A 26,182-nucleotide genomic window follows, 5' to 3' on the forward strand; every position below is an offset into this window, starting at 1 on the left:
CTTTTTCCTTGCTGTAACAGGGGGGGAAGGGAAAAGTTAGATCTCCCTGGCAGGGGTGAAGGTCCAAGGTGGAGGAAGACTCAGTCACAGTATCCTCTACAACCTCCTTCCATGCAAGAGATAGAAGGTCACAGCCGTTGCACCTGACTTCAGTTTTAGGTGATTGCTTGTTTAGGTCTCTCTTTACTTGTCATAGAGAGACTTTTCCAAAGAGGGAGTGACAGCAGTCTAGGACAGCCTAAAGTGCTTCCTGGCAGGGCTTAATTTACAGTCATCAACAACAGAGAGAGCCCAGAGACGTTCAGCAATCAAGTCAGGTGGGTTGGTTTTACCCCTAAGGTTAAGCAAAATGAATCTGAGCCAAGGAAACTAGATCTAAAGGACAAGTGGAGAAGGAGAACTGGTTTCCTACGTGATTTTCTCTGGACTCGCGGGACATTCGTGAACACAGCCAGATTGCCTTTGAAGTAAGTCTCTTAAGTATTACTAGTACTAAAGAGAACATCACAGACTCATGAAGGGACTGTAAAATGCATCTAAAATCACAGCTTGAATTCCACCCTTGCTCAGCTATGCCATGGTGGTTCCCAAGCCAGTTAGCTCTGTCTGTACTACAGGCCCACTGTTGTGGAAATGTACCATAATTATCACACTGTTTCTTCAGAACCATTCCTGTGTACCACCAATGGTCCTTGGGGCTTTAGGATACATTCTCATAGGACAGTTTAGGTTAGAAGGGATTTTTGGAGGTCATCTGGTCCAACCCTCAACTCGGAACAGAGCCAACTTCTAAACTGGATGCAACCTGAAAGTTAGCTCCAGTTGCTCAGGGAACTAGTCTAGCTGAGCTCGTCTAGTTGAGTTTTGAGTATTTCCAAAGGTGGCGATTCTACAACCTCTGTGAGCAACCTTTTCCAACATTTGACCATCCTTCTGGTAAAAACATTTTTCTCCTACCTAATTGAAATTGCCATGTTTTAACTTGCCTCTTGTCCTACCGTTGTGCTCCTTTCAGAAAAGTTAGGCTTCACCTTGCCTGTAGCCTCCTATTAAGTGTTTGTAGACAGCAATAGTATTTCAGCTGAGCCTTCTCTTCTTAGAGCTGAACAAACCAGTTCTCTCAGCTTCTCTTTGTACATCCTGTGCTCCAGATGGTCATCTTGGCCCTTCACTGGACGCAGTCTAGTATGTCCATGTCCTCCTAGTTTTCTTGAAGACGGGCACGGTGTTTGCCTTTTTCCAATCATCAGGAAACATTTCCCTGGAACCAGCTAAATGGCTGACAACTCAGGGAGAATTTGGCCATAAAACCTCATTGTCTCAAATACCTTCATGTTAACTACTGCAATGTAACTAAAGTGCACCAGAGGAATTCAGTAGGGTCTGTAAACAGCAAGTCAACGGACTAAAAAGTTCAAATCAGTTTGTGCTTGCAACAATTCTATAACTTTACAGTAGTTTGTTTTTCAATAGGAGGGAATATAAGTTGTTTTTTTTTTTCCTACACGCCCTGGGACTCCTCAAACTGGGCTCTATCATCTCATACACAGTAGGAGAATTTTTCTTTAAGTGCCTTTATTAATTCCAGTAAGTTAGGTGTCTGGCACGGGGAAAGAAACGTCTTTGCAAGTGCTTTGTAGCCTCACCTAGACCTGTCAAGGTACCTACGCACCTGTCTTCTAAGGTGCATGTACAGATGTAGATCATTAAATATCTTTGAGAGATTTTAAACTATTCACTGTATATTCATTGAGTAACAGAATTTCAATCCAGTGAAACTCTGAAACTCTACTCGCACACAACACATCTTAAACATGCATGCCTCATCCAAAACTCTAAAACTGGAAACAATTATTTATTTGGGATGTTAGAGGAACCTCAGGAAAACAAAATTCCACAGGAACATCAGGCCTAACCTCAGTTAAAATCCCCCATCAGTAACAGTGTTATAATCTATGTTTGAGAATCGGTGACAGAACTCTAGCTCACATCTACAGAAACAACACCAAGCTCTCAAGTATTTTTTATTGGGTTTTGTGCTCTTAGCGTGACACAGACATATTCAATGACCACTGTTTTCAAGCAGAACTGAGATTTTCTTATTTTAAATTGCTGTGATTCCAAATGAAGTTTTTGGAGTCTTAGGTTAACAGAAACATTTTGATATGTCTTGTACCTACTCAAGAGTATGTCTGTACTCAGAAAAGGCATGAAAACCCCCCACAGCCTCTCTCTATTTTATTCAGGTTTAATGGCAGCTCAAATCACTGACCATTTTTCAATCTTGAGAGACGGAACAGCTTGACACTAATAATACATTTGCAAAGGACACATCATCATTTAACACAACATTAAGTGCTCAGGGACAACTTTTTACCGTAGACACAATGTGCTCTGAGCTCAGGGTTGACATTTAATGCTACAAAGATAATCCAACCAGTCATTCATGAGGGGTAAATTAATTTTCAAGCAACTATATTTCAGCTTTAAGCCAACAAGCAGGATGCATTAAAATGAATAGTTCCCTTTATGCTGCATGCAAGATTAAAAAAAAACCCAACAAAATATAAAGCATTCTTAAGTATACCAAAATATATCCATTTAATTATTGCTATCTTTCCCTGATTCCAAAGCAGAAGTCTGGTAATACCCCTTAGAATGCCTTAGAAAATCCCTCAGAATTTGCTATGAGTTGCCACGAAAAGCAGCATTTCATTAAACAAATGCTTTTTACATTTAAAATCTTTATTAGACATACGTTGACTGTAATGAGTAATTAAGAACATATTTAAATTAGCACCTTTTCTGACACCTCTTTTAAGGAATATTTTCAAAATCTATATAAGCAATTGAGAAAAGAAATTCAGAAAACTGGTTATCAGTAATGTACAAAACAAAACATAACATCAATACTTTAAATCAGCTAATCAGTCAGGTAATTTCATTGTTTTCAATACCTGTAGAATATACTCCATTAACTGCAAGACCATAATAAAAAATCTGAAGAGCACTGAAAATATCGATGCTTACTAGATACTATTTGATGGGCAGCGCTTTTTCACGCCTTTCTATGCTAAATCATCTTTTACAGTCTTTTGCTAAAGCCCAACAGGTACGTGCCTACAGCAATCACATGATGGCAGTTCTTCAATTAACCTTTCCAACAATCTCCTTAACATCTACTACTCAAACAGACTACTAGGAAAACATTAAATACCTTTCTTAAAAATAAATTAACACAAATAATTTGAAAGAGATCACTGGGTGGGTATTTTGTTTCTTTTCTTCTCCACCTACATAATATATACATGCATTGATGTGCACATGTAGTTTTGAGCACATTTTTATTACTTTGCTATGGAACAACTACTAGCAGTTGCATTTTCATTTATACAACCATGATTCAGTAAGAATTCTGAAAACGAGAAAAGCAAAACAAAAATACTACTGCTTAGGAGTGAAGTACCCACCATTAATGCAATTTAAAGCCCTATTTTTATCAAACATTCGATTAGATGATTTTTGGACAATGGAAACTACCGTACTATTTCTTTGATGATGAGAGGTTTGAAAAAGGCAGTGCAAGAGGTGGTAAGAGGGATACACAGCACACAAAGAGTCTTTCTGCCTTTCTGAGACAGACTGTGCCCAGCTCTAATTTGGCTTACACTGACTTTATTAACTTTGTTGGCTGCAAATAGAGGAAAAGGTGATTTACCCCAAAATAAGTGGAAACAGATTGATGGTCAGAGCTTTCTAGGAAGATGGAGGTAGCGTGCAGCGCCATTGTTCCAGAGGTGCGCAAGTCCTGAGCGTGCTCTTCTGGTCTTTGCCATCTCTGTCCCTTAGAGGCCTCAGACAATTTTTAATATATCCCGTTTTAAGGTGTATTCATAGCTCACTTAACAGGGGGAAAAGCTGAATAGGAGCGGATCTGCCAGATAGAAGCTACGTAGCAAAGACAAGAGAAAGAGATGATTATATCGTTGTCACAGATACCGATCTGAAGGACTCATCCAGCAACCATGTTCCACACGGGGACTACAGAGTCACTGAAAAACAGGTCCTTAAAAATGGAGACAGTAAATTATCCATGGCCCAGCAATGTGCCCTTGTCGCCAAAAAGGCCAATGGAATCCCGGGCTGCATAGGGAAGAGTGTGGCCAGTAGGTCGAGGGAGGTCATTCTCCCCCTCTACTCGGCACTGGTGAGGCCACAACTGGAATACTGTGTCCAGTTTTGGGCTCCCCAGTTCAAGAGGGACAGGGAACTGCTGGAGTGAGTCCAGCGAAGGGCAACTAAGATGATTAAGGGCTTGGAGCATCTCCCTTATGAGGAAAGGCTGAGAGAGCTGGGACTCTTTAGCCTGGAGAAGAGAAGGCTGAGGGGAGACCTGATTATGGCGTACAAGTATCTAAAGGGTGGGTTGAAGGAGGATGGAGCCAGGCTCTTTTCAATGGTTCCAAGTGACAGGATGAGGGGCAATGGGCACAAGTTAGAACACAGGGAGTTCCGTTCAAATACACGGAAACAGTTCTTTACGGTGAGGGTGACAGAGCACTGGAACAGGCTGCCCAGGGAGGTTGTGGAGTCCCCTTCTCTGGAGATTTTCCAGACCCGCCTGGATGCAGTCCTGAGTAATGTGCTCTGGGCAATCCTGCTTTAGCAGGGGAGTTGGACTAGATGATCTCTAGAGGTCCCTTCCAACTCTGATAATTCTGTGATTCTGTGATTCTGTGAGGCGACACAGCCTCACTAGCCTTCCCCTGGTGCTTCACGAGGTTTATCATGAAAAGTTTCCTCTTGTCCGATATCTAACTCATATCTCCCATATTGAACTCTCAGCACATTACTTTTTGTCATATCCACTACAGACTTTGAGGACAGCTGAATTATTCCCTTCTTCTTTGCATAAGGCTTTTATATATTTAATGACTGCCATTACATCTCTCAAATCTTCCGCTTTCCAGATTGAACCGGTTCTTCAGTCTTTGTTTTCTGGGCTCCTCTTGCTCTCCTCTGGATTTTTTTTACTGACCTTTGTACAAAATTGAACACATCACTTCACCTGAGGCCTTATTGGTATCTTCTATGTGTACGCTCTCCTCACACATTCAGTCACAGTCTGCCTGTGACTCTGCTCACTGCTACAAACCCTTTCTCCAAAATTCCTGCCTAGGCATTTCTTACCCATATTCAGTCTGTAGGTCGATTACTTATACCAAAGTTAAAAATCTTGCCCTTATCCTTGTTGGATTATATTCTATTTTTTCCAAGCCATTTCATAGATTTCTCAAATTTAGTTTGAATTTTAATCTTAATCTCTTCTCTCTTTACTGGTATAATTTGCAAACTAAACTCATCATCCCACTTGCAGTTAAAGTATTGGGTCCAGGACAGACCGCTATGGATCCCTCGTTACACCTTTACAAACAGACAATAAACCATTAGTAGCTACCAAGAACAGCTTTCATACCAGTTTGGCACCCATCTTGCAGTTCATATTCATGCATCTCTAGTTTGATTACCAGAATACATTGTCAGAAAGCCTTGACAAGGTCAAGGCATATGGCACTTCTTCCTCTTCTCCATCGATAAGGTTTGCTACTCTGTCAGAGAAGAAAATTGAATTGATTTGACAAATCACGTTGGCTGTTGCTTACCTCCTTGTTGTACTGTAGGTGCTTACTAGACACTGTCTGTCCCTGTCCTGAAGAGCTTACTGTGAAGGATGAGGAAGCTGCGTTCAATAATTTATGAATATTATATGTCCCATCTGTTTGCTTGTTATTGTGAAGTTGGCTTTATAATTACTAGAGGTTAGCTCCAATAAAAGCTAGCCTGTGCTTAGGCAGGAAGGTAGGAAAATAATACTAATAGTTCTCCACTGAGAGCACTTAAAGACAATAAAGGAAAATATAGAGACTGATGACCAGGTCATCCAATTCAGTTGCCCACAATAAAGCATCTCCATGTAACAAATGTTCCACAAAACATCTTCTCTGTTATTCTTAACCCCACAACTACATAGCCAGAAAGTTCTCCCACTGTTATACATAAATTGCTTTCTTTTGACCTTAAACAGAACAGGAGCACCTGAGGTCACAGGAGAAGTCAAAGATTTCCTACCGAGGTATTTTTTTAGGACAAAAAAACAACACACATGTAAATGATTCTAAGAGCATGATTAAAATGAAACCAATACCCCCTTCCCTCTTTCCCCACAGAAGAAAACCCCTTCAATAGCCCCAGACTATCTGAACCAGCAAGAAACTCTTCCAGACCACATCTCTGGCAACAAGTTTCACCTCTTGAGCATGTGAACAGGACCAAACCAACCACTCCCTGAAAAATGTTTTCAACACCAGTAAGTTGAAATTCATTCCAAATTACTCTGGTGTGTATCATGCTCCTGCCAGACAACATCACCGAGTCATTCGCAACAGTGGTTGCTGAATAAGCACCACAACATCACCAAGTACTGTAGTAATATTAAACCTTCTGGATAAAGGGTCAGTGGTGTTTCAGGAGAAGAGGATCTCTCTCTCGCTGCTGTAGTTAACCCCACACTACCTGATGTGGCCAGCCTTGTTAGGTGACTGGGGCCTGTCACTGGAGGATGTCACAGTGGGACTGTGGCACCACATGGATCTGGAGTCACACCTTCTCCCGTGCCCCTGCTCCTCCACCCTCCTAGGAGCCACAGACCTCCCCAGCCAAATCTGACCAGCCGTTCTGCTGTGGGACTTTGCTCAGAGGAGGGATGGTGACAGCTAGTCCAGGAAGGGAAGGACACACCCTGTCACCCACAGCTTCCTTTTCTTCAGCTAAACAGGGAGGTCTTGGGGGTGGCACGGAAAACCTGAGCAACTCAGGGAATGGATAAGGCCATATGAAAGTACAGGACTTCCACTACAGATACCACATCGCATCCATTTCTAACAGTTTCACAGTTTTCTGTTCTCACACGCAATAGGATGGCAGTGTTTGAACAGTATTAGTACATCACCCAGCATTAAATCATATATTCGATTTTATGAAAAACAAAAAAAAGCCTTGCAGTAAACAAAGACACATCGACAAAGTCGCATGATGAGCCGGGGACAGAGCCCCAGAGACAGTGCAGCTCAGGAGAAGCTAGGGTCACTTCCCTCTAATGCCGGTTTTGTTGAAATACAATCCCTTTTAATCTTAGCCTGTGTCCTTGCTGCCAAGATTAAAAACACACTTTGCTTCACACAGTCTCACCATTAATTCACCACTGGTCACAACTTGCTAAAGAAAAGCTTCCCAACTCTGAACCAAACAAAGCCTGGACCAGAGGTAGAACTTGTGGGTAATGGACTAAGCTTATGGATTTAGTTCAAGTATGGGATTCATGGTGTTCACCCACAAGCAGAAAAGCTGCAAGAGCTGAGAGGGATACCTTGTGAATGATCACAGCCACGTTTAAAAAGGGAAAGAGTAGGGGAAGGAAGAAAAGACATCTGGGTGAGGAGACTTGCATGAGGTCAGGCACCAGAAGAATGGCACAAGTGTGATCCTGAATGCCTTAACTCCTGATCCAGTGCCTTATCCAGTGGATAATGCTTTTCTCAGAATTGAAAATAAATTGGATGCTGTCTGCCAAGTTGCAGTAATTCCTTACTAGTAAGTCATATCATTCTGGACCAGCTGTATATTACGAGACCATCCCAAAATACAACTTGTAATTTATTAATTCTGCCTAAGTAAAAGGTTTCCAGTAATACTGTCAGCATTTGCAGTTCTCACTTCAATGCAGCATATTGCGAAGGATGCTTTGTCAGACCTATATATCACTGTCACTCCAGGAGTCACTGCACTGACAGTCTTAGCAGAGGTGGATGTTACAGGATACTGTGAAAGTGATTATGTAAGATGGAAAAGCAGGTTTTCGGAGTCTCACTCCAGCAATGCAGAAATCAGAGGCTTTTAATGGAATTAGCGGAGAAGGGAACATCTCTTGTACACATCACCATTATCCCTTGGGATCCTAAAATTACTTGTGAGGAATAATCTCTCCAACTCACTCATAATTTTAGCACTCCTAAGAACTACATATCTTCAGTTCGCCCATAATTTAAACTTCTTTCCTTCAACAGAAACACCACCTGACAGGTCTTAACGAAAAGTGAATGACAGCAATAGCAGCTTACTCAAAAGTGTAAAGGGAATGCATATTTATGAGCACCCAGAGTAATGGTTTATGGACCTCACAACTAAAGGTGTAATAATGTCTTGAAGGCGTATTAGGAGACACAGTTTTACCTTCAAAATCCAAACTGGGCTACAGCCAGTGATGAGATCCTTGTTTGTCTTAAGATAATAGGATAGAGGAGCCTCGTTAACATTAAAATTTATCTTTATTTTTCCAGACATACTACTCCATCCTTTCCCCTTCACCTTCTGAAGGCTCATAGGAAAGGAACGACATGTGTACGCATGTAGCGTATTAAAACTTGTAAAATAACGGCATCTTACTCCTGACTTCAGGACTGGACTTGCTGCCTTACAGGTGAATGTCTGGTATCATGCACAAATACTGCAATCTTCAATACGGAATGAAGAATAGCCAGGTTTTACTTCACACCTTCTCTTTAGGCATATCAATTTGTCAAGTAACTTAAATGCTGTATTTTTCCAATCACTTTGCCATCAGAGTGATGGTAATGAGTTTATCTGAGACCTTTTGATTTTATTTCCTCATTTGCACCAGCATCAGTGCTCTCTGTTGATTGTTTTAACGAATAAAGTCAGTTGGTTTCAGTAACAGCCTTATTTTGAACATGACTATATTATAAACAATTTAAATAGTGAAAGTGCTCTCTGTTGATTGTTTTAACGAATAAAGTCAGTTGGTTTCAGTAACAGCCTTATTTTGAACATGACTATATTATAAACAATTTAAATAGTGAAAGACATGTATTAGGGCAATTTATTCAAAGAAACAAGGATTGCTCCTGGCATCATTTTGTCCAAAACTTTATTCCACGGGATGATCTTTTAAGTACGCTGCTTCTTGTAGGAAACATACAAAAGCTGGAGAGACTGAGGAGGAAAATAGTCTACCATCTGGAAAACTATTCGAGTAGAGCGGATAAAGCATGGAGCTGTTTTCTGTTCCTGAGTCTTCCATAAAATTACTGTATGACCTTGGGAAATCTCTTCCTTGCAAGACTTTGGTACTCATCAAAAACTCAGAGATCCTGGTCTAATGGTGTAATAGAAGTGAAAAATGCTCATGAGTGTTATATATTAGAGATGATTCTCTGATGGCCTGTATTAATTTCTTTTTAAAGATTTTAAAATTACATTTACAAATATAATGAGAAAATATTAAAAAAAGTACCCGAAAAACTAACCGAATCTGCTACTGACCCTTAAAGTCAATTTCTTATTCATTAAAAATGTGTGTTAAATATTTATAAACCCACGCACAAAGCAATTTCAGTTTCTGGAATTAAAAGCATACAAAATTAAACAGAATTAAACAGAAAACTAACTTTTAGCTATGCCGGTTTCCTCACAAACTGTTTATATGGACACTGCTGTGATCACAAAGGTCCTACGTAACCCCACGGCCCCTTCTCTCAGCCCTTGCTGAAGAAGTCCCTTTGCGTAGAGTCACCTAGTGTTGTCCAGCACGTGATACAGGGCACAGCTTCAGCCACGCACCGTTAGGTGATCAGTGACTCGGTCCTAGTTCAAGCGCATCTCCTGTGGGAGAGTCCTGATGTGCAGCATCAGCAGAGAGAACCCCTCACCTCCCGTGGGGGTGAGCTCCCAGCAGACGGGACAGGCATCGCTCAGGACAGATGAGAGAGGTTATTTGTAAACTACCTGAGCAGTTCTCTCTTAACGTTTCTCGCTCTGATTGATTCCGTTCCTTAAATATACCCGAAAGGACACATTTATTATACACAGCATGCAGAGTGAAAAACAGCCAAGGCATTTCCCTTTCAGAGTCATTTTTCAGTTCCTCACAACCTAGAGGTTTGTCTCACAATCGGAGCGTATTGTTTTTCTGAATGTCTCATTTTGTAGACAGATAGATACAGAAACACAGAACAAAACAAAGCCACACACCCTCCCTATGGCCTGTTTTTCAACAGTTCATTTCCTCAGAAGAAAAGAGACACAACTTCACTTTCAGTAACAATGCAGTACTTATGACAGACATACTTTTCTGAGATCCAGGAAAAAGCCAGTGGATCTGATTATGTCAAGTTCTAAGAATTTAGCAAAAGGATTTTGCATATGCAGAATACAGGACACTAAATTATTAACACAAAATTACTGCAACTACCATTTGAGGGAAACAGGCATGAAATGAAGATTTACATTGAGTTACTTAGTTCTTTCGGTGCAAAATCCAAAGCTGTGGCAGAAATACAATTCTAATTTAATGCTCATATTCTAATCCTTATTTTTTTTTCTCACGATAGAAGAGCTATAGAAGGTGGCAAAAGGACTCACTGACAGTTCACTCTGTAGTGTGCCAGTACTTTATTTTTTATTGTTTTTCTCCACAGAAATATCATAGGAAAAATCCTTAGGTACCCACCTGTATTTTTAATACAGATACCAGCAAGTTCAAAGGCGGGCATTGAAAAGACAAGGAATAAATATAAAGTTGTCTGCTCCTAACATACATACCAGAATACAAAATTTTATCAATTTTTATCATTTTATGATAACATATGCTGCTCAGAAGCCCCTTTCTCTTTCAGGAGCTAAGTAAATATGAACGATAAGACTCATTGATCAAGTTGTATGAAGTGCAGTAAATGAGGCAAGAGATCAATGGAAGATGACAAATGCATTTATGCTTAGGGTAAAAGACGAGGACCAGAATACCTTTTTGCCTCTCAGCCACGGGTTTTGGGTATGACTTTGGACAAGACATTCACATTTCGATTCATCAAATGTGCAAGCTGTCCTGGGGAAGGGTCTTCCTTCTTATGGCTTAGGAAAAGTGCAGATTTGATGAGGTAAAACATGGCAACGGTCTTACCTCCTACTTCGCTGCGGCCAGAATCCCATGCCACGATCAAATGGCAGCCTTAGTTGGTATGTCCCTGAGATATGTTAGTGACCAACAGTCCACATAAATACACGTGCCCTGATCACTTTCTGCTCCAGGTGTTTACCCAACTATAACCCACTCCAGCCAATATATCGACCTATTCCAAGATTTACTGGGAATGAAGCTCTTTCAACTTCCCCCATACTGGCGTGCATTTCCAAGATCCAAGCAATTTTACGCCAAAGATTTCAATAACGCTTAGTGCTGCACATCCACACAAATTTCTTTCAAAATGTGCTAAGCTAGGTGAAAATAATTCTTGGGAAATGACTGATTTTGCATATGCTGTTCGATAAATAAATAGATAGGTGGAGAAGGAAAACTCCACCTAAAGAAAGCACTTCAGTCAGTGATGTATGCAGTGGAAACAGCCCACGCTTACCATGCCCTTATTCCACAAGCTTTGGTACCTGCTGTAAACTGTTTCCAGACTCTTCCTATTTACTTACTGAATTAAATATGTTCCCAGGTTCCTTGGCAATTTACAAATACTATGCATTACTCTTTTCTGTCCCCCTGGAGATGAACTAATTGCTAGAAATATTTGGTATGAACCAATTTTAGTCTCCCATTGACGTTTCTTGACAACAAGAATGCCTGAGTCACATCCTATTCCTACCAGTGGGACATGCTGCAACAGCTAGGGCCAAGGGAAGACGTAGGAAAGTCCTGTCAAAGCTGTACAACTGGGGATCCTCCAAGAAATTGCATACTGTACTTACTACTAGACTGTAAAATACTGCACTTCTATAATATAAAACCCAAAAAGAGCAGCAACACCAAACGTACACCCAGCAGTTTATTAACACACGCGAAACAAACAGGAAAAGACTATGCTGTGGAAATGTTTTGACAGTTTCACCACATTATGTTGAGAGCACAGGCACAGAAAAACAAAGGTTAATAGGTTAATGTTATGATTGAAATGTGCCCCTTTTCCCTCCTCTCTCTCCTTTTAGCCTGGACTTTCAGCCTGAATTTCGTGTGTTCTTCAACAACAAGGAAAAAGTCTGTGAAATTCAAGATTATGTTTTCAGTTCTCCTGAAATCTTGATTTTGATGAAAATACTCAGTATTAATTTTTCCACAAGTCAAACAGCAGTCAGAAAATTATGGTAATCCTTCCAAATGCATTCTTTAGCTATAAATATCTCAGAAAGCTGCTCCACTTCACAGTGAAACTTTGTCCATATGGAACATAGACTAGGAAGGACTTGGTGAACTACTGAAATCCAGTACTCTGTTAGTGAAGGCACCCATATCGCTCAGTTTTGTTCAAAACCTATCATAGAAAACGATCAGTTGGAAAACAAGTTAGAGCTTTGGGTTGTTTGTTTTTTTTTGTCTTTAGCCCTACCAGTAGGACATTACTCAAGAAGCCCAATCTCCTATTGGCAAGAAACTGCCTTCTAATTTCCAGCTATGTTTCTTTATGGACAATTTATACAAAGTTACAGAGTGGATATATATGGACTGTTGTCTTTCCCAAGTGTTTACTCCCAAAACATTCACTGAGAGGAACCATATTTGTCTTAGTTTGTGTTCCGCTGTGCTACACAAGGCTCTTCTTGGTCACTCTAGTAGTTCTTTCAGCAACTCTTTCACTTTCGATTCATCTTTCTTAAACATGGATGAGCAAAGCAGTACTCAGTACATCAAATGCACTGTCTCCAGTGACCTATTTAATGGCTTTAGTATTTCCTATCTCTCCTTTAAATACATACAAGGATAAAACACACTTTTTTTCATGACTATGAGTCATGCAACCCACCCTGACATTCCTATACCACAGAATCACAGCATGGGGGGTGGGCAGAAGGGACCTTCAGAGATCATCCAGTCCAAACCCCCGCCAAAGCAGGTTCACCGAGAGCAGGCTGGACAGGAATGCATCCAGCCGGGTTTTGAATACCTCCAGAGAAGGAGATTCCATCACCCATCTGGGCAGCCTGTTCCAGTGCTCTGCCACCCTCAAAGTAGAGAAGTTTTTCCTCATGTTGAGATGGAATTTCCTGTGTTCCAGTTTGTGCCCATTGCCCCTTTTCCTGTCGCTGGGCACCACTGGAAAGAGTCTGTCCCCATCCTCTTGACACCCATCCTTTAGGTATTTATAAGCATTTTTTTGAAATGCTGATAAAGTGATATATGACAAGTACCATATCACTGGTTTTCTATTTCTATTCATGTGCCCATGCACAGGAGCATACTGAGCAGCTCTGAGAACCTTTTCTGTGGTAGGACTCTATGCCGGTACAAGCAAATATTCCCAGCATTTTAGAAACAAATGTGAACAATGGCGGAAGATGTCAGAATAATTCAGGATGGAAGGGACCTCTAGAGGTTACCTACTCTAACCAGAAGCTAGGCCAGGCTAACCTCAAAGTTAGGTCATGTGGCTCACGTCTTCATACAACTCAGTTTCAAAAAATTTCCAGAGATGGAAATTCCACAACTTCCCTGGGAAACCTGTACTGGCATTTACCCTCCGTTATTGCGAAACTTTTCCAAAATTATTACCAATTCAGCAACACACACAGTTCCTTGATAGTATTTTGACAACAGAAAATAAACAAATCCTGAAGAAACATAATAAGTCTTTCCAGTATCTAAATGTTACTCATTTTGCCTTCACTCTTACGGATTGGACTTTGCTCCCAGTTACAAGGATGAGCATCTGAAATAACTTTGCTAAATTCAGTACTGTGATACCTGTCCCAAATCTCCACCGCCATAAAATCCAACCTTCCAACTCATGGCCTCTTGACTGTAGGAAGTGTTTCTCTTTAGACTAGAAATTAACTGGAAGGTAGCTGGATAAAGCAAAATTGTTAACTTTTTGAATTATACTTTTTAATTTCTCTTTTTGCATCAGTGATAGAAATAAGATGGGGAAGACAATCCTCTGTGGATTACATTTTTTCTGCTTCTGCCACAGCCAAAATATTTTATTCTCCCTCTCTGAAGAGTACATGAAAGCATTTCGCTCTTTGTCCTTTTCATGACAATTAATCCTTAGAATTTGATAGTTTTCTCTACACAAACACAACGGGTCATATTTGTTTTTTCCATTAAGCCATTTGGACAGAAACTCTTCCATGGAATATGTGCTACGGGGTCTGTGGTTTTCCAAGCTGCCTATCAAGACACACTGAGCCTCCTGTGTTACAGACACGAGCCTGATTTTCTTGTAACTCTACCAATCGTTTCCATCTGGTATTGTACTTAACAGGTTGATTTTCTGAGACACTTCACACTATGAAGTATGTTAAGGATTGTACCTTCAGTTCTATTTGATTTGCAATTTATTCAATGTTTCTCCCTGTGCAGTTCATTCTAGTTTGCACAGTCCCCATCTATTCCAGAAAAGACACAGCGGACTGCAGCCTATCTATTCTGGAAAAGTATTTCTTCAGAGATAATCCCACTAGTCACTTCACTCCATTTCTTTCTAATGTCTGGTAGGCAAATTACACTGCGCTATCCCTGAACGTTATGGAAAAGGCTGTGCCAAAGAAAGAACTGCATTCAGGCTTTGTTGTGCCTTCCACATGTATGGAAGACAACATCACTATTCACAGTGTCAAATACCTCTAAAAATACATGGATTTAAACTATCGTAGTTATTATTCATTAAGTAATTCAGCCAGTAGGACTGACCTGACCCACAGAAGCCACTGGACTGAAACCAAAAGTTATTCTGCGAAGCCAGGGGAAGCCTACACAGGAAGCGCATCCTTCTCACACTTCTTATCCTCTTCAATCTGCGTGTTATACAGAATGAAGACTCTTCCTAGACTCACTCGAGGTGTGGCTTGGCTTTGCAATACGTTCAACAGCAATACTGCCTTACGGCACTTGTTGGCCTGAGTTTTGCCACACTTCAGTCCCTGCAGTGTGCCGTCCTGCTCTGCGATGCATATTAGCTCAGTTTGCGCGTGCGGCCAGACGACGAAGTAGATCAGGGAACTGATTCAACTGAAAAATTGCCCAGCACATCTTTTTCTTCAGGCTGGATCAAAACGGCACACAAACAGCTGTGTCATCCCAGAGGATGGCGCAGTATACACTGTGACACAGGGACAGGAACAAGTATAGAGAAGTAGGTGTTGCTAAAGGTCACTCTGTAATGTCAAACTGTACCTTCTGGCTCTCTGGTTGCAGGTGTACCAGTGTATTATACAATGCCAACAGGAACTGGAATTCACTGGTCTGCATGCTCCGATTGTTACAACGGTCCCTGGGACACTTTGTGCCCAGAGTGGCCCTCTCCCAAGCAATTCCTACACATGGCTCAAGAGTTAATATGGGCCCGGAGCAATTTTCAATAAGCAGTTTGCAAGCAGCCACTCTGTTTTAGAGATAAAAGAGTTTAACAGTATGGTCAGGGTCATTCGATGCCCATTGGCCTCTGTGCCAGAAAGCAGCACCAGGCTTGTTTAGCCTACAAGTGCAGACGTGAGTCAGCAGCCCAAACTCAGACCTGTCACCTGTTAGAACAGAAGCCTACCGAGATGATTCTTACACATCCCCACTCAATGCCTGCAAAACTCCTAGGAGGCCCCACTTGCATTCTGCTTTAACTTAGAACTTCTTCCAGCTCTTCAGTGACAGTGACTGAAGGTCTCTCAGGCCACATCTACACAAACAGTTGCACGCTCATTCTGCCTGTGGTGTGGTTAGGTGCAAGCCAACTTCAAATCAGGAGATGCACTGCCATACTACACAGCATTGTGGCCGAGTTAATTAGAGCTGCTAAGAGGCAGGTCGGCAGGAGCACAACGCTCAAGAGGTCCAAAGCTGAGGGGTTTAAGGCACCCTCTGAGTTCAGGCTTACTCACAACAGCTTCAGTGAATCTGGGCCACGATCTCATCAGTATGCTGTAACCTTGAGCTGAAGGGACCATGTCTAATGCTGAGGCACTGTTTCACTCCATATGCTAGTTCATTATCCAGCTCCTCTCTGTTTTGACTGCCAACAAATAATGATGTTTTTCAACACTTCTCCACTAGGAACTGAATGCACAAACATCGCATCATAAATGCCACCCAACATCTGCCAGGCAGTTACCATCTTCCCGTGACTATCACCTAGGCTGAACCTGAGCAAGTGATTTAGTGATGAGCTGTGTCACATCCTCTTACCGATCACACCCTAGATCATCCAGCCCCCAATTCTTATGAACACGAAAGCCCACAGGTATTTGGTTAAAAATACCATAGAAAAATTAATTCTAACAAAACCAGCCATGCATTCTAAAATCACTGTTACTTTGTTAATGAAAAATCAAATCTCACAATCGAGGATATCAGTATTGCTACAAATCTTACAGCACCAATGCAGAAATGTTGATAATGATAAGATATTCACAGGAAATAAACTAAGGAAAAGGCAGACTTTTTCCACCTTTCCTATTTAACAGGCAGTCAAAACTCTTGAAAATATTATTATTTAATATATGAGTTATTTTAGAACAGTATCAATAGCTTAGCAGAGCAAAACTCACTCAGTCAGTCCCATGGTATCTATGTAGCTGGGATGATGACAAGGACCAGATTTCAAGAAAAGTATTTCAGAGATTAAACAACAGATTAGTGACTTGCCTTATATTATCTGTAAAATTATTAACTGCAACCAGAGCACTCAATCAGGGCAGAGTATTTGATTTCCCGCATTCCACTTCTTATTGTAGAGCTCTTTGTTCTCTTCACGGTGTTTTGCTGTACTGATCCAACTGCTACACAAATGAAAAATCTCAAAATAACTTTGAATGTGTGAATATTTTCAATAGTGCTTATTTTTAATCAGCCTTTACCATCAAGTAAAAGCAAAAGCTAGTCGCATGATGTTTGCGATTTCTATAACTGTAATTCAGATTAAGGAACTGTCTTTTTATATTCTCATTTGAGCAGTTTGAGCTTACTAAGATCATTCTCCTGCTGCCCTGTTACTTCATTTCGCATCCAACACTTAAAGCCTGCAAGTAATATGTAGAGCCTAGCAGACAATCCCATAAATAGTTCAAGACCTTGAAAACCACAATGTAGCCAGTTCCTAACTTTCTTCCAAAATAAGGCATAATAGAAGCAAAAGCTTCCACTGAAAAAATATTTTTAATACAAACCAGTTACAGAAATCTCTGACAACATGCAATTAATGGACCGCACGATAGCAATCACCAACGTGAACAAATTCATTACAAAAGCCAGATGACTGTTCTATGGTCATGCTTACCCTGAACGCAGATATCTAACACATTTTTTAAGGCCATAAATAGGTGCAATACCTGCTGAACTACATAATGCACATGGTCACATCCTCAAGCATGAAATACAACAGTCTCTTCAGCTAAACCTCTTGAATTGAGCCAAGGGGACACTGTCTTTCTTCTTAGACCAGTGCCCCCTGCCATGCTCGCCAGAATCCTTGCTGCCTTCATTTCTGCTAGTCCAGAGAGTGAAGGAGCAGTGGAGGTTTAAAAGGCTGCCACCCTCCATTGCAGGGCAATGGCTGGGCAAAACTTAACTGCTCCAAAAAGAAAAAAAAATAATAGCACTACATCTCATAGCACTGTAACTGAAGAAATGCAGTTACAACTATGCATTATGTCCACCTTAAACGTCTGTCAAGCGCATCTTGACAGATGCATGCGCACTGGGCTTTTCATTCTTATGCCTTCTGCACTGCTGCCTTACGATGAAAGAAGAGGAAATCAGATTTGTAGTTCAATTCCTAGCTCTCCTTGCATTTATATGGACATAATATTACCTACAAATACAAGCACATGAACCACATGCAGAGAATGCATATATATGAACACCGTATACATAGAAAAATTATGCCTGAGATTTTTTAGAAATGGGTGCCTAAAGTTAGATTTACAGATTCGCATTGAGATATGAGTACTTTGAAGTCCACCCTTCACACATACGAGCTAAGATTTTCAAAGCCTGGTGAAAGTATTTCTAAAAATGTTAAACTGCTCTGCCTCTGAATGTAATATATGCATGCTTATGTGTCTATCGTGAAATTTTTATCTATTTTGGAGAGGATACAAAGAGGTTGTTTTAGGGTGATTTTTTTGGCTGTAGAAATGAATCCATTGAAGAATGGATCAGAAGCTGAGAGTACGTACAAGCACAAATACGTATCATTGCAAGAGCCCTGTACATACCAGACACCTTACCGGAATTGCAAATGCTTGAAATAACACCATGCTGAAATGCAGTTCAGCAATTGGAAACAGCGTGTCAAATTTCACTCTCATTTACACCTATAAAAAAAATTCCTAGTGACTCTACTGAGTGAAATGGTGATATTGTTGATGAGATTAAAATAAGAGCAGGCTATGAGACCCCATCTGTACAAAAGTACTACACAAGTGTAGTATAAACGTACAGTAAAAGTAGTATAATCAAACAAGTTCAAAGAAACTCTAGGCTTTTGCCGTGGAGAGGGGATGGGAGCCACGGGTTAGATACACCACCTCCCTCCTTAGCCTCTCTGCAGGGTATGTGTAAGTGCTCCCACAGCCCCCCGGTTCTGCAGCCCCCCTCCTGTCCCTGCTCAGGCTGGGGCTGTGTCTGCCCCGCAAATGAAAACTAAATAATACCCACGCAAACACAAGTACATATCCAGATCCACCATCACCTTTTATGCTCTAAGCCAAGGCAATAAAATATAGCTTTACTGCTTTGGACCTTAAAAAATAAGTGATCACATACTGTATGTGCTTAAAATCCATCATCAGCCTTCACAGAATGTATTTAAAAACATCCCAATCGTCACAAAATGTGGATTAAATTAGTACAGCCAGACTGGGCTTTACTTCACAGCAGTGTTTTCCTCAGCTGCTCCTGCTTTAGTTTCCAAGAAGTGATGCCACTGGCACAAACCCGAAATTGAAACAGCAATCACTGACCAAAAGATCTAGTTCAATTTTTGTGATAAAGAAATTCATTCTTCATAAAACCTCCTCCCAAACAAAAGGAAAGGGACTATACGTGGTATCTGTGGCATATCACTCTGAAGTACAAAACTCAGCATAGGAAAAGATTCCAAAAGTTGCCAACAGTCACACATAATAGCAAAAGGAGGGGTTTTTTCCTACCTCTCTTTATTATGTGCTTAATAGTACATTTTTATTAGAAAAATTCAAGAGAGTAAATGTAATATTCCATATGCAAAAAAAAAAAAAGGGCACACCGTGCACTGGAACTGCCTATTTCTTGGGTTGTTTTTACACTCTAAACACATAGTAGGAGAGGTCTCTTCCTTTTTTGGCTCTGCTTAGAATAGCAAGTATTTGTTTCTGTACTTTTCCCCTCCCTACCTTTCTCCCAATAAATAGGTGATTGACATCAAATATGAGGGGGGGGGGGGGGTGTCTAATTAAAAAAATAGGCTGGAGAATTTTCAATCCATTGACATCAGTCCTGCTACACCTTTGCTTGTGAGAGCAGAGAGCAGTCTTGATGATGCAAATGCTGCCTTCTGGTCCCGTGCCTTTTCTTAAGAGACAAAAGATATAGGAATTCCTGTTTTGTGACAAATGGTGCGATTTTGAAATTTTCAGCACAAATTCAGTCCAAACATTTTTTGCTGTTGCTGCTGTTGCTGTTGTTTCAGAAATGAAATCTAAAATTTTGATGCCGATAACAAACATTTCCTGATCCAAAACAAAACAAACCAAAACAATCACATTTCACTTCAAACTATGTAATATATTTCAGAAGAAAGTATCAAAATTTCCTTTCACTTTTCCTTTTTTTGAGCTGAAAAGCAAGACTGTTAGCGGTCAGTTTGATTTGAGTACGCAATGGCACTACTGAGGATAAGGGGACATTAACTATGTAAAAGAACAGAGAAGGTGAACAATAACAGAAAACAGAGAAAAACGTGTGATGGTAAAGACAATTCCTTTAGCAGTAGGGCAAGTGGAGGTGGCAAACTGCCACAGGAAGGGCTTCCCTCTGGAGACAGGGAGGGAACAGGTCCATGCTCACGACTGAGCTGGTCGCTGGAGGCAGGAACTCCAGAGACATTCTTGTTGCTGCTAGTTCCCATCCATCCATCCATCCATCCATCCATCCATCCATCCCACCAAGGTCTATTCCTTCATATTGTCAGTGCAACCATATTACCACAAACGAGTCCTGGTTTGGGAGACTGGGACTGTTTTCCTTCGCAATCATCCAGCTGACAGCTGAGCCACTCTGTCCAGGAGGGTGGGAGGCAACCAAGGCCGGCTCTGCCCACCACAAGCTGAGAGACAAGCTCTTCTCCACATCATCGGGGCTACAGTGGGATGGTTACCCTTGGCAGTAGGATGAGGTGCCTTTCCTCTGGACGACTCACCTGTTCCCCGCACTGAAGAGTTTTAAAAAAGGAGCGACTTTACCCACAGAGTCCAGATGGACAGTTCTCTCTCCCCCTCTGCACTGCTACAGCTGGGGTCTCAGGACTCCCAACCAGTCCCCTTCACCACCCCATCGCTCTGCGTGTACTATGCCAACAAGCACCACCTCCAACACCTCCACAAAAAGAGATTTGTTTTTCATTCATAACTTTTACTCCTTACCGGGGGACGTGAGGAGCCTTGTTTACTCCAGAGATCCCGTGGGCTATGCCTATATAAGCTTCAGCCCTTACAGGATCAAGCCGGCAAGCGAGAAGATAGAGAGCAGACAATAAGCAGACCCTTGAGTCTACAAATCGGAGGTTGAATGATTGGCAAACAACCTCTCCTCATGAAAAATTATGCTACAGCAACACAATAGTAATGGGAGCCAAAAGTATGTCTATTCCTGATTTGTAGACCAGGTTTTAGTTATGCTATAATCCTCTCAGTATGCCTGCTTAGGATCCCGCAATCACACGAGTCATGAACACTACCCACAAATCCTGCGGCTTCCATGCCGAGCAAGCGACACACCAGATGAAGACGGATGGAAAATATACATGTGGAATTGTTCTGGGAACTTAAAGCACACATAACAGTAAACAAAGCAAATATGGTGCAAAACCTGTTGCTATTTTCACAGCATTTGCCGAGCAAAGCTGCATAAATGCGGAAAGATGCATACTGCCTCACACCTTTCCTCGGATCCCAGCAAATTAAGCACAGCAGCACAAACAGCAGCAGTGAGAAGGAAACGCTGTGCGGAAGAGCTGCCCCGTTTGCTGCTGCATGACAGGTATATGTTTGGGTATGTGAGAGAGCGCTCAATAAAGAGCGTTAAAATTACTTTGCCTCATACCTCCTCCAGAGCCTCGGCTGCTTATGGGGAACTGAACGGGGAGAGAAGCCCTCGGCACCATCCTCCCTCCTCCAGGCACAGTCTAAGCCAGTCTGCAAAGGTTGCTGCTGTTGTTCCCTGTCCCATTTGGGGACAGTCTTCATGAAGCCAGTGCCAGTTTCATCTGATAACTAAAAGGCTGCCTCTGCTCCTGCAGAAAAGGCGGTGCTGCTGTTGGATACTGGAGCACTTGCTGAAACAAGAGGCACTACAGACAAATTTTGGCTGGTGGCAGGAAAGATGGCTGAAAGCCAGCTGACAGAGAAGAGCAATATCAATCTCTGCGCCGGGGGAATCCTCTGAAAATGCTATTGAAAGAAACAGCAACTGCTAACGGCGCAGTGGCAAACAACACACCAGTGATCCTGCACTCATGGAGGAGAGAAAAAGGCAAATGGCTGAACTGAAGTGATCAACACGAACTTGAACCGTGGCACAGGGCAAACATGTGGCGTGCCGTATGGAAACTCAGAACAAAACAGAAAGCTTGGAACAAAATGAAATTAAAAATCTGCTTTTATTTCAAATTACTCCACTAAACATCTAACTGAAAATTGTGTTGAAGTTGACATGACTTTGTGACATGTTGTTCTTTGAAGACTGCCATTTTCCATCAAAAAAAGGTATTAAAAACGTTTCAATCTGGTTACCTTCTATCCAGCGAGGCTAGAAAACATTAAATTGTGAGCTAAAAATAATGCCACACCATTAGTCAGCAAGAGATCGCTGTTCAGCCAGAGAAAATTGAAATTCTTCCTGTATAATTTTCAATAAGTATCTCAATGAGATCATGAAGAATTAGATCAAGAGGAGTTAAAATTAGGGATCTGGAGCATCTCTCCTGTGAGGAAAGGCTGAGAGACCTGTGACTGTTTACCCAGGAGAAAAGACCTCATCGATGTGTGTAAATACCTGAAGGAAGGGTGCAAAGAGGACGGAGCCAGTGACAGGACCAGGGGTAATGGGCACAGACTGAAACACATAAGGAAAAAAATTTTTTACTTTGAGGGTGGTCAAACACAGGAACAGGTTGTCCAGAGAAGTTGTGGAGCCTCCATCCTTGGAGACATTCAAAAGTTGCCTGGACGTTTTCCTGGGCAACCACCTCTAGGTGGCCCTGCTTGAGCAGAGGGGTTGGACCATACGATGTCCAGAGATCCCTGCCAACCTCAACCATCCTGTGATTGCGTGATAAACAGATGAATTACCCTCACTTACACAAAACTTTTTAAGAAGAAAAAAAATCAAGAAGTAATAGCAAAAAAATGAGATTTCCACATTCATTATAGCAAGACAAGTTCTTTATTGGACAATATTTGTCAATAATACACTTATTTGTCCTATAATACACCTAAAGGCATAATGAGACTACAGGGATAGCTCGACTAAGCTCAGCTACCAGGCCAAAGGCTAGCCCAAAGACACTTATATGTAAAACTCAAACATGCCTGCAACATTACAGTATAAAACCATATCGATAAATTTTCAACTCCTCCCTCTCACATTCATTAAGTTCACTGGTGAGATCAGAGAAGTAATTTCCATTGGCAAATTCTATGGATATATCAGTGAATGACCAGAGTGGGAGCAGAAATAACCATCATCAGACCAAAAGGCAGTGGATAGTCTATTTTAGTTCTTGCTCTCTGTCCTCTAAGGAATACTACAATCACAGAAACACCTCCTAGGTTATATAGTTTATTTGCCTGCCGGTGTGAGATTCTTCCCTACGATAATTTTTAACACTTGCTTTTGCCAAGTTAAGAGCAATGCATCGCATCTAAGGAAAATGAGCTTGTAATATATAAACTCAAACTACAGACACTGTATTTTTGCAGTACCCCATGGATCACGGTGCTGCATCGGATAACAGGGAAGGCGCCAAATTGTTCAGACAACATGACAGCCCGAAACCAGAGAGTCAGCTACATAACAGGATCGCTCTGAGTGGTGGGCGCCAATACAAATCCTCTCGCCCCCTTGCTACAGCACAGTATCCTCTCCCCTGCTCAAGGCACAGCCGACCGGTCCTGGCATCTCGCAGGGGTGAGACATGCAACCATGGTGCTGCACGGTGGTAATGTGCAAGAACTAGCCCAAGTCGTGGAAGAGCAGGAGGTAATTTTGTGGGTCTCAGACACAGCTTTACACGCCCCTGGTCCTCCAGCAGCTCAGTTTGCTCGCTGGGGATCCCACTGGAGATCATCAGTCTCTTTCACCCTGCGGAGGACTTCAAAAAATTACTCCAACCATGGTCACCTGAAGGTGTTCACAAAGGGAAGAAAAGCAACCCTAAAGGAGGTGGCTGAAAAAGAAGTAACCACGATAAAAAAAATGCGGAGAAAATGCCAGAAAACTGATGCAATCATCCTCTCTCCAAACACCCAGTTACATGGGACGAGTTGTCCCGAAGATGAGCTGCAGGGCTCCCACTTCTCCCCAAACCCATTTGGGTCAAATATTTGTGGTGTCATGTTCTGCCGAGTACTAGTTTCCTTGCAAGGTTTTCTACATGAAACCTAAACCGCAAAAATGCAGAGATCCCATCTATTTAAACATTTTTGCAGCATATCTGCTTCCCATCCGTAAGGGTACTTGGAGGTTTTCAGCCACGTTTCTATCTCAGAGAATTAACTGAGGAAGACGAACTGCCCAAGATTAGGAACTATAGAGCATTCCACAGCTATCTAAAACAAATAAAATATGAAATAGTTCCTTACTTTCAACTTTAAACATGGAAAACACCATTAAAACACTTATATTAAAATAGTAAGGAGGCACTAAAAAATTAAGATATGATAAAAATAAGATTGTTCACATACCCTAGCTCTTTCACCATGAGCATGCACATTATAAACACCCTTTTTTTCCCAGACACTTGCTATTTTTCTGCATATTTAAACACAGATGTGGGTGCTTAGCAACTGTAAAACAGTCATTTACTTAAATAACTGAGTATAGATTAAGGTACTTCATTTTATATATGTACTTTTTAAATATTGTGTCTGTTTTATGATATTATTTAACACCTAGAGAGACAGAATCCTCATATATGGATTCCAAAAACAAGTCACTTACCTCCACATTTAAGCAAAGAAATAGGGATTTGTGTCTGCGTTGTATGTACCTGTGTGAGTGTATGTGCGTGCATTCATGCATGCGCACATGCCTGCTTGGTATACAAGTTACCTACATTTACAATGGGTAAGAACAGAAAAAAAACTAGGAAAATAAATGATTAAAATGTCAAAAGTATTCCATTAATTTCAGAATAAATGTCATTATACAATGTAAACTTCTATATCATTCAGTGTATCAAAAATTGTTATGACGTTGGAACACTATTTTGTTAGAAATGCCTGTATTTTACACTGGAGACAAACAGGAAAATCATGAAAGTTCCAGCAGTTCAGAAACATCATGTAGCCGCTGCACTGCAGTATTTCACTGGCACTTCCAAACACAGAACACGGTCTTTTTTCAAGTTACATGATACACTGGCTGCATAAAAGGTTTTGCTGAAGGAATTAGTCAACAGCATACAAAAAAATGTTTTCCTGGAGCATGCATTATTTTGTACCGCTCACAAACAACACGAACTTTTTGAAGAGGAATAATGCATTTGGTTAAACAAGCTGGTCTGGTTGCAAAAAACAGATATTTTTTTTTTTTTTTTTAAGCATACAAACTTTTCTTCAGATCTCTTACCTATTTGTTTTCTGTATTGGTCAACAGGAGTCCTTGCTGTAGAGGCATCTTTTCTACCCATCGTTTTCAATCCAAAAAGCACTGTCAGTATCAGAAAAAAAAAAAAAAAAAAGCATTATTCCCAAATAAGTTACTAAGGAAATCAATGACTTTTAACACCAGAAAAAAATGTAACCAGCAACATTTACATGAGTATACACAAAGACATAAGCCTGACCAGAGTACAATGAGACACCAGAGTTAATCATCGCTATTCTGAAGACTATTAGATAAATTCTAAACACACCTTTTTCCCCACTGCATGGGTTATTAACACTACAGAATGCCTGTTAGTTTGAGTAAAAAAAAAAAAAAAAAAAAAAAAAAGAAAAGGATTTAAACTGATTGCACTGTAATTCAGCATTTGGTACTACCGAATTACGTTCCTGTTCCTAGATAATTTTTTTCTTTAGTAAAGCATGGAGTGATGGAGTGAATGTAGTATTGTGAGCTGCTTGTATTGTTGGCAAACACATTTACACTACGCCTGGGTGTCCGAGGCAGGACTAGGCGTGTGTGCATCCACCGGTGCAATTGCTCAGGAAACCCACCTGCAGACACAGCCCTCCGGCCACCCTGAGCAAAAGAGAGGAACATGATGCCTAAAACACAGCAACGCCACGCTCTCTCCTACCTTCCTGCCATGGGCTCTACAGATCTGCGAATGAAAAGAAACTGGAGAATAAAGGTGAGAGCTGAGGCTGTGCCCATTTTACACCTCTCAGACAAAGTACTGAGAGTGTAAATCACCTTCGGTGCATTTAGGTAACAACCATCCCGGCTCCTGAATGGGCTTCTCGCGTTGCACAGCACAGTCAGGTGACAGTAGGATTGCACAGGGAACTGCGCTATCATTCATCCAAAGATGCTCTTTTTGGTACTTCGGTGCTCCCACACCATCCATGTAACTGAACAAGCACCATCTGAGTAGTGTTCTAGCAAACTCCCAATATACCCATTTAATGTGCAAAACCTTATGGTTTCTTACTCATCCCCTCACAGGGCTGCTGCTCAAAAAGATACAGTAAGATT

The 26,182-nt window shown here is 41.2% G+C and overlaps 1 protein-coding gene across 1 annotated transcript in view; it reads right to left on the bottom strand.

Moving 5' to 3' along the window:
• Positions 1–26,182, bottom strand: part of TRIQK (triple QxxK/R motif containing) — a gene marked incomplete at its 3' end in the record, with an annotated part of 59,644 nt that overhangs the window by 16,036 nt on the left and 17,426 nt on the right. Inside the window, exon 2 of the mRNA XM_082479581.1 lies at positions 25,112–25,192. Coding sequence (XP_082335707.1) covers positions 25,112–25,172 — 61 coding nt within the window. The 5' untranslated portion in view covers positions 25,173–25,192. The remainder of the gene's footprint in view (positions 1–25,111; positions 25,193–26,182) is intronic.

The sequence above is a fragment of the Vanellus vanellus genome, assembly GCF_965231255.1.
Source record: "Vanellus vanellus genome assembly, chromosome: 2".
Lineage (NCBI taxonomy): Eukaryota > Metazoa > Chordata > Aves > Charadriiformes > Charadriidae > Vanellus > Vanellus vanellus.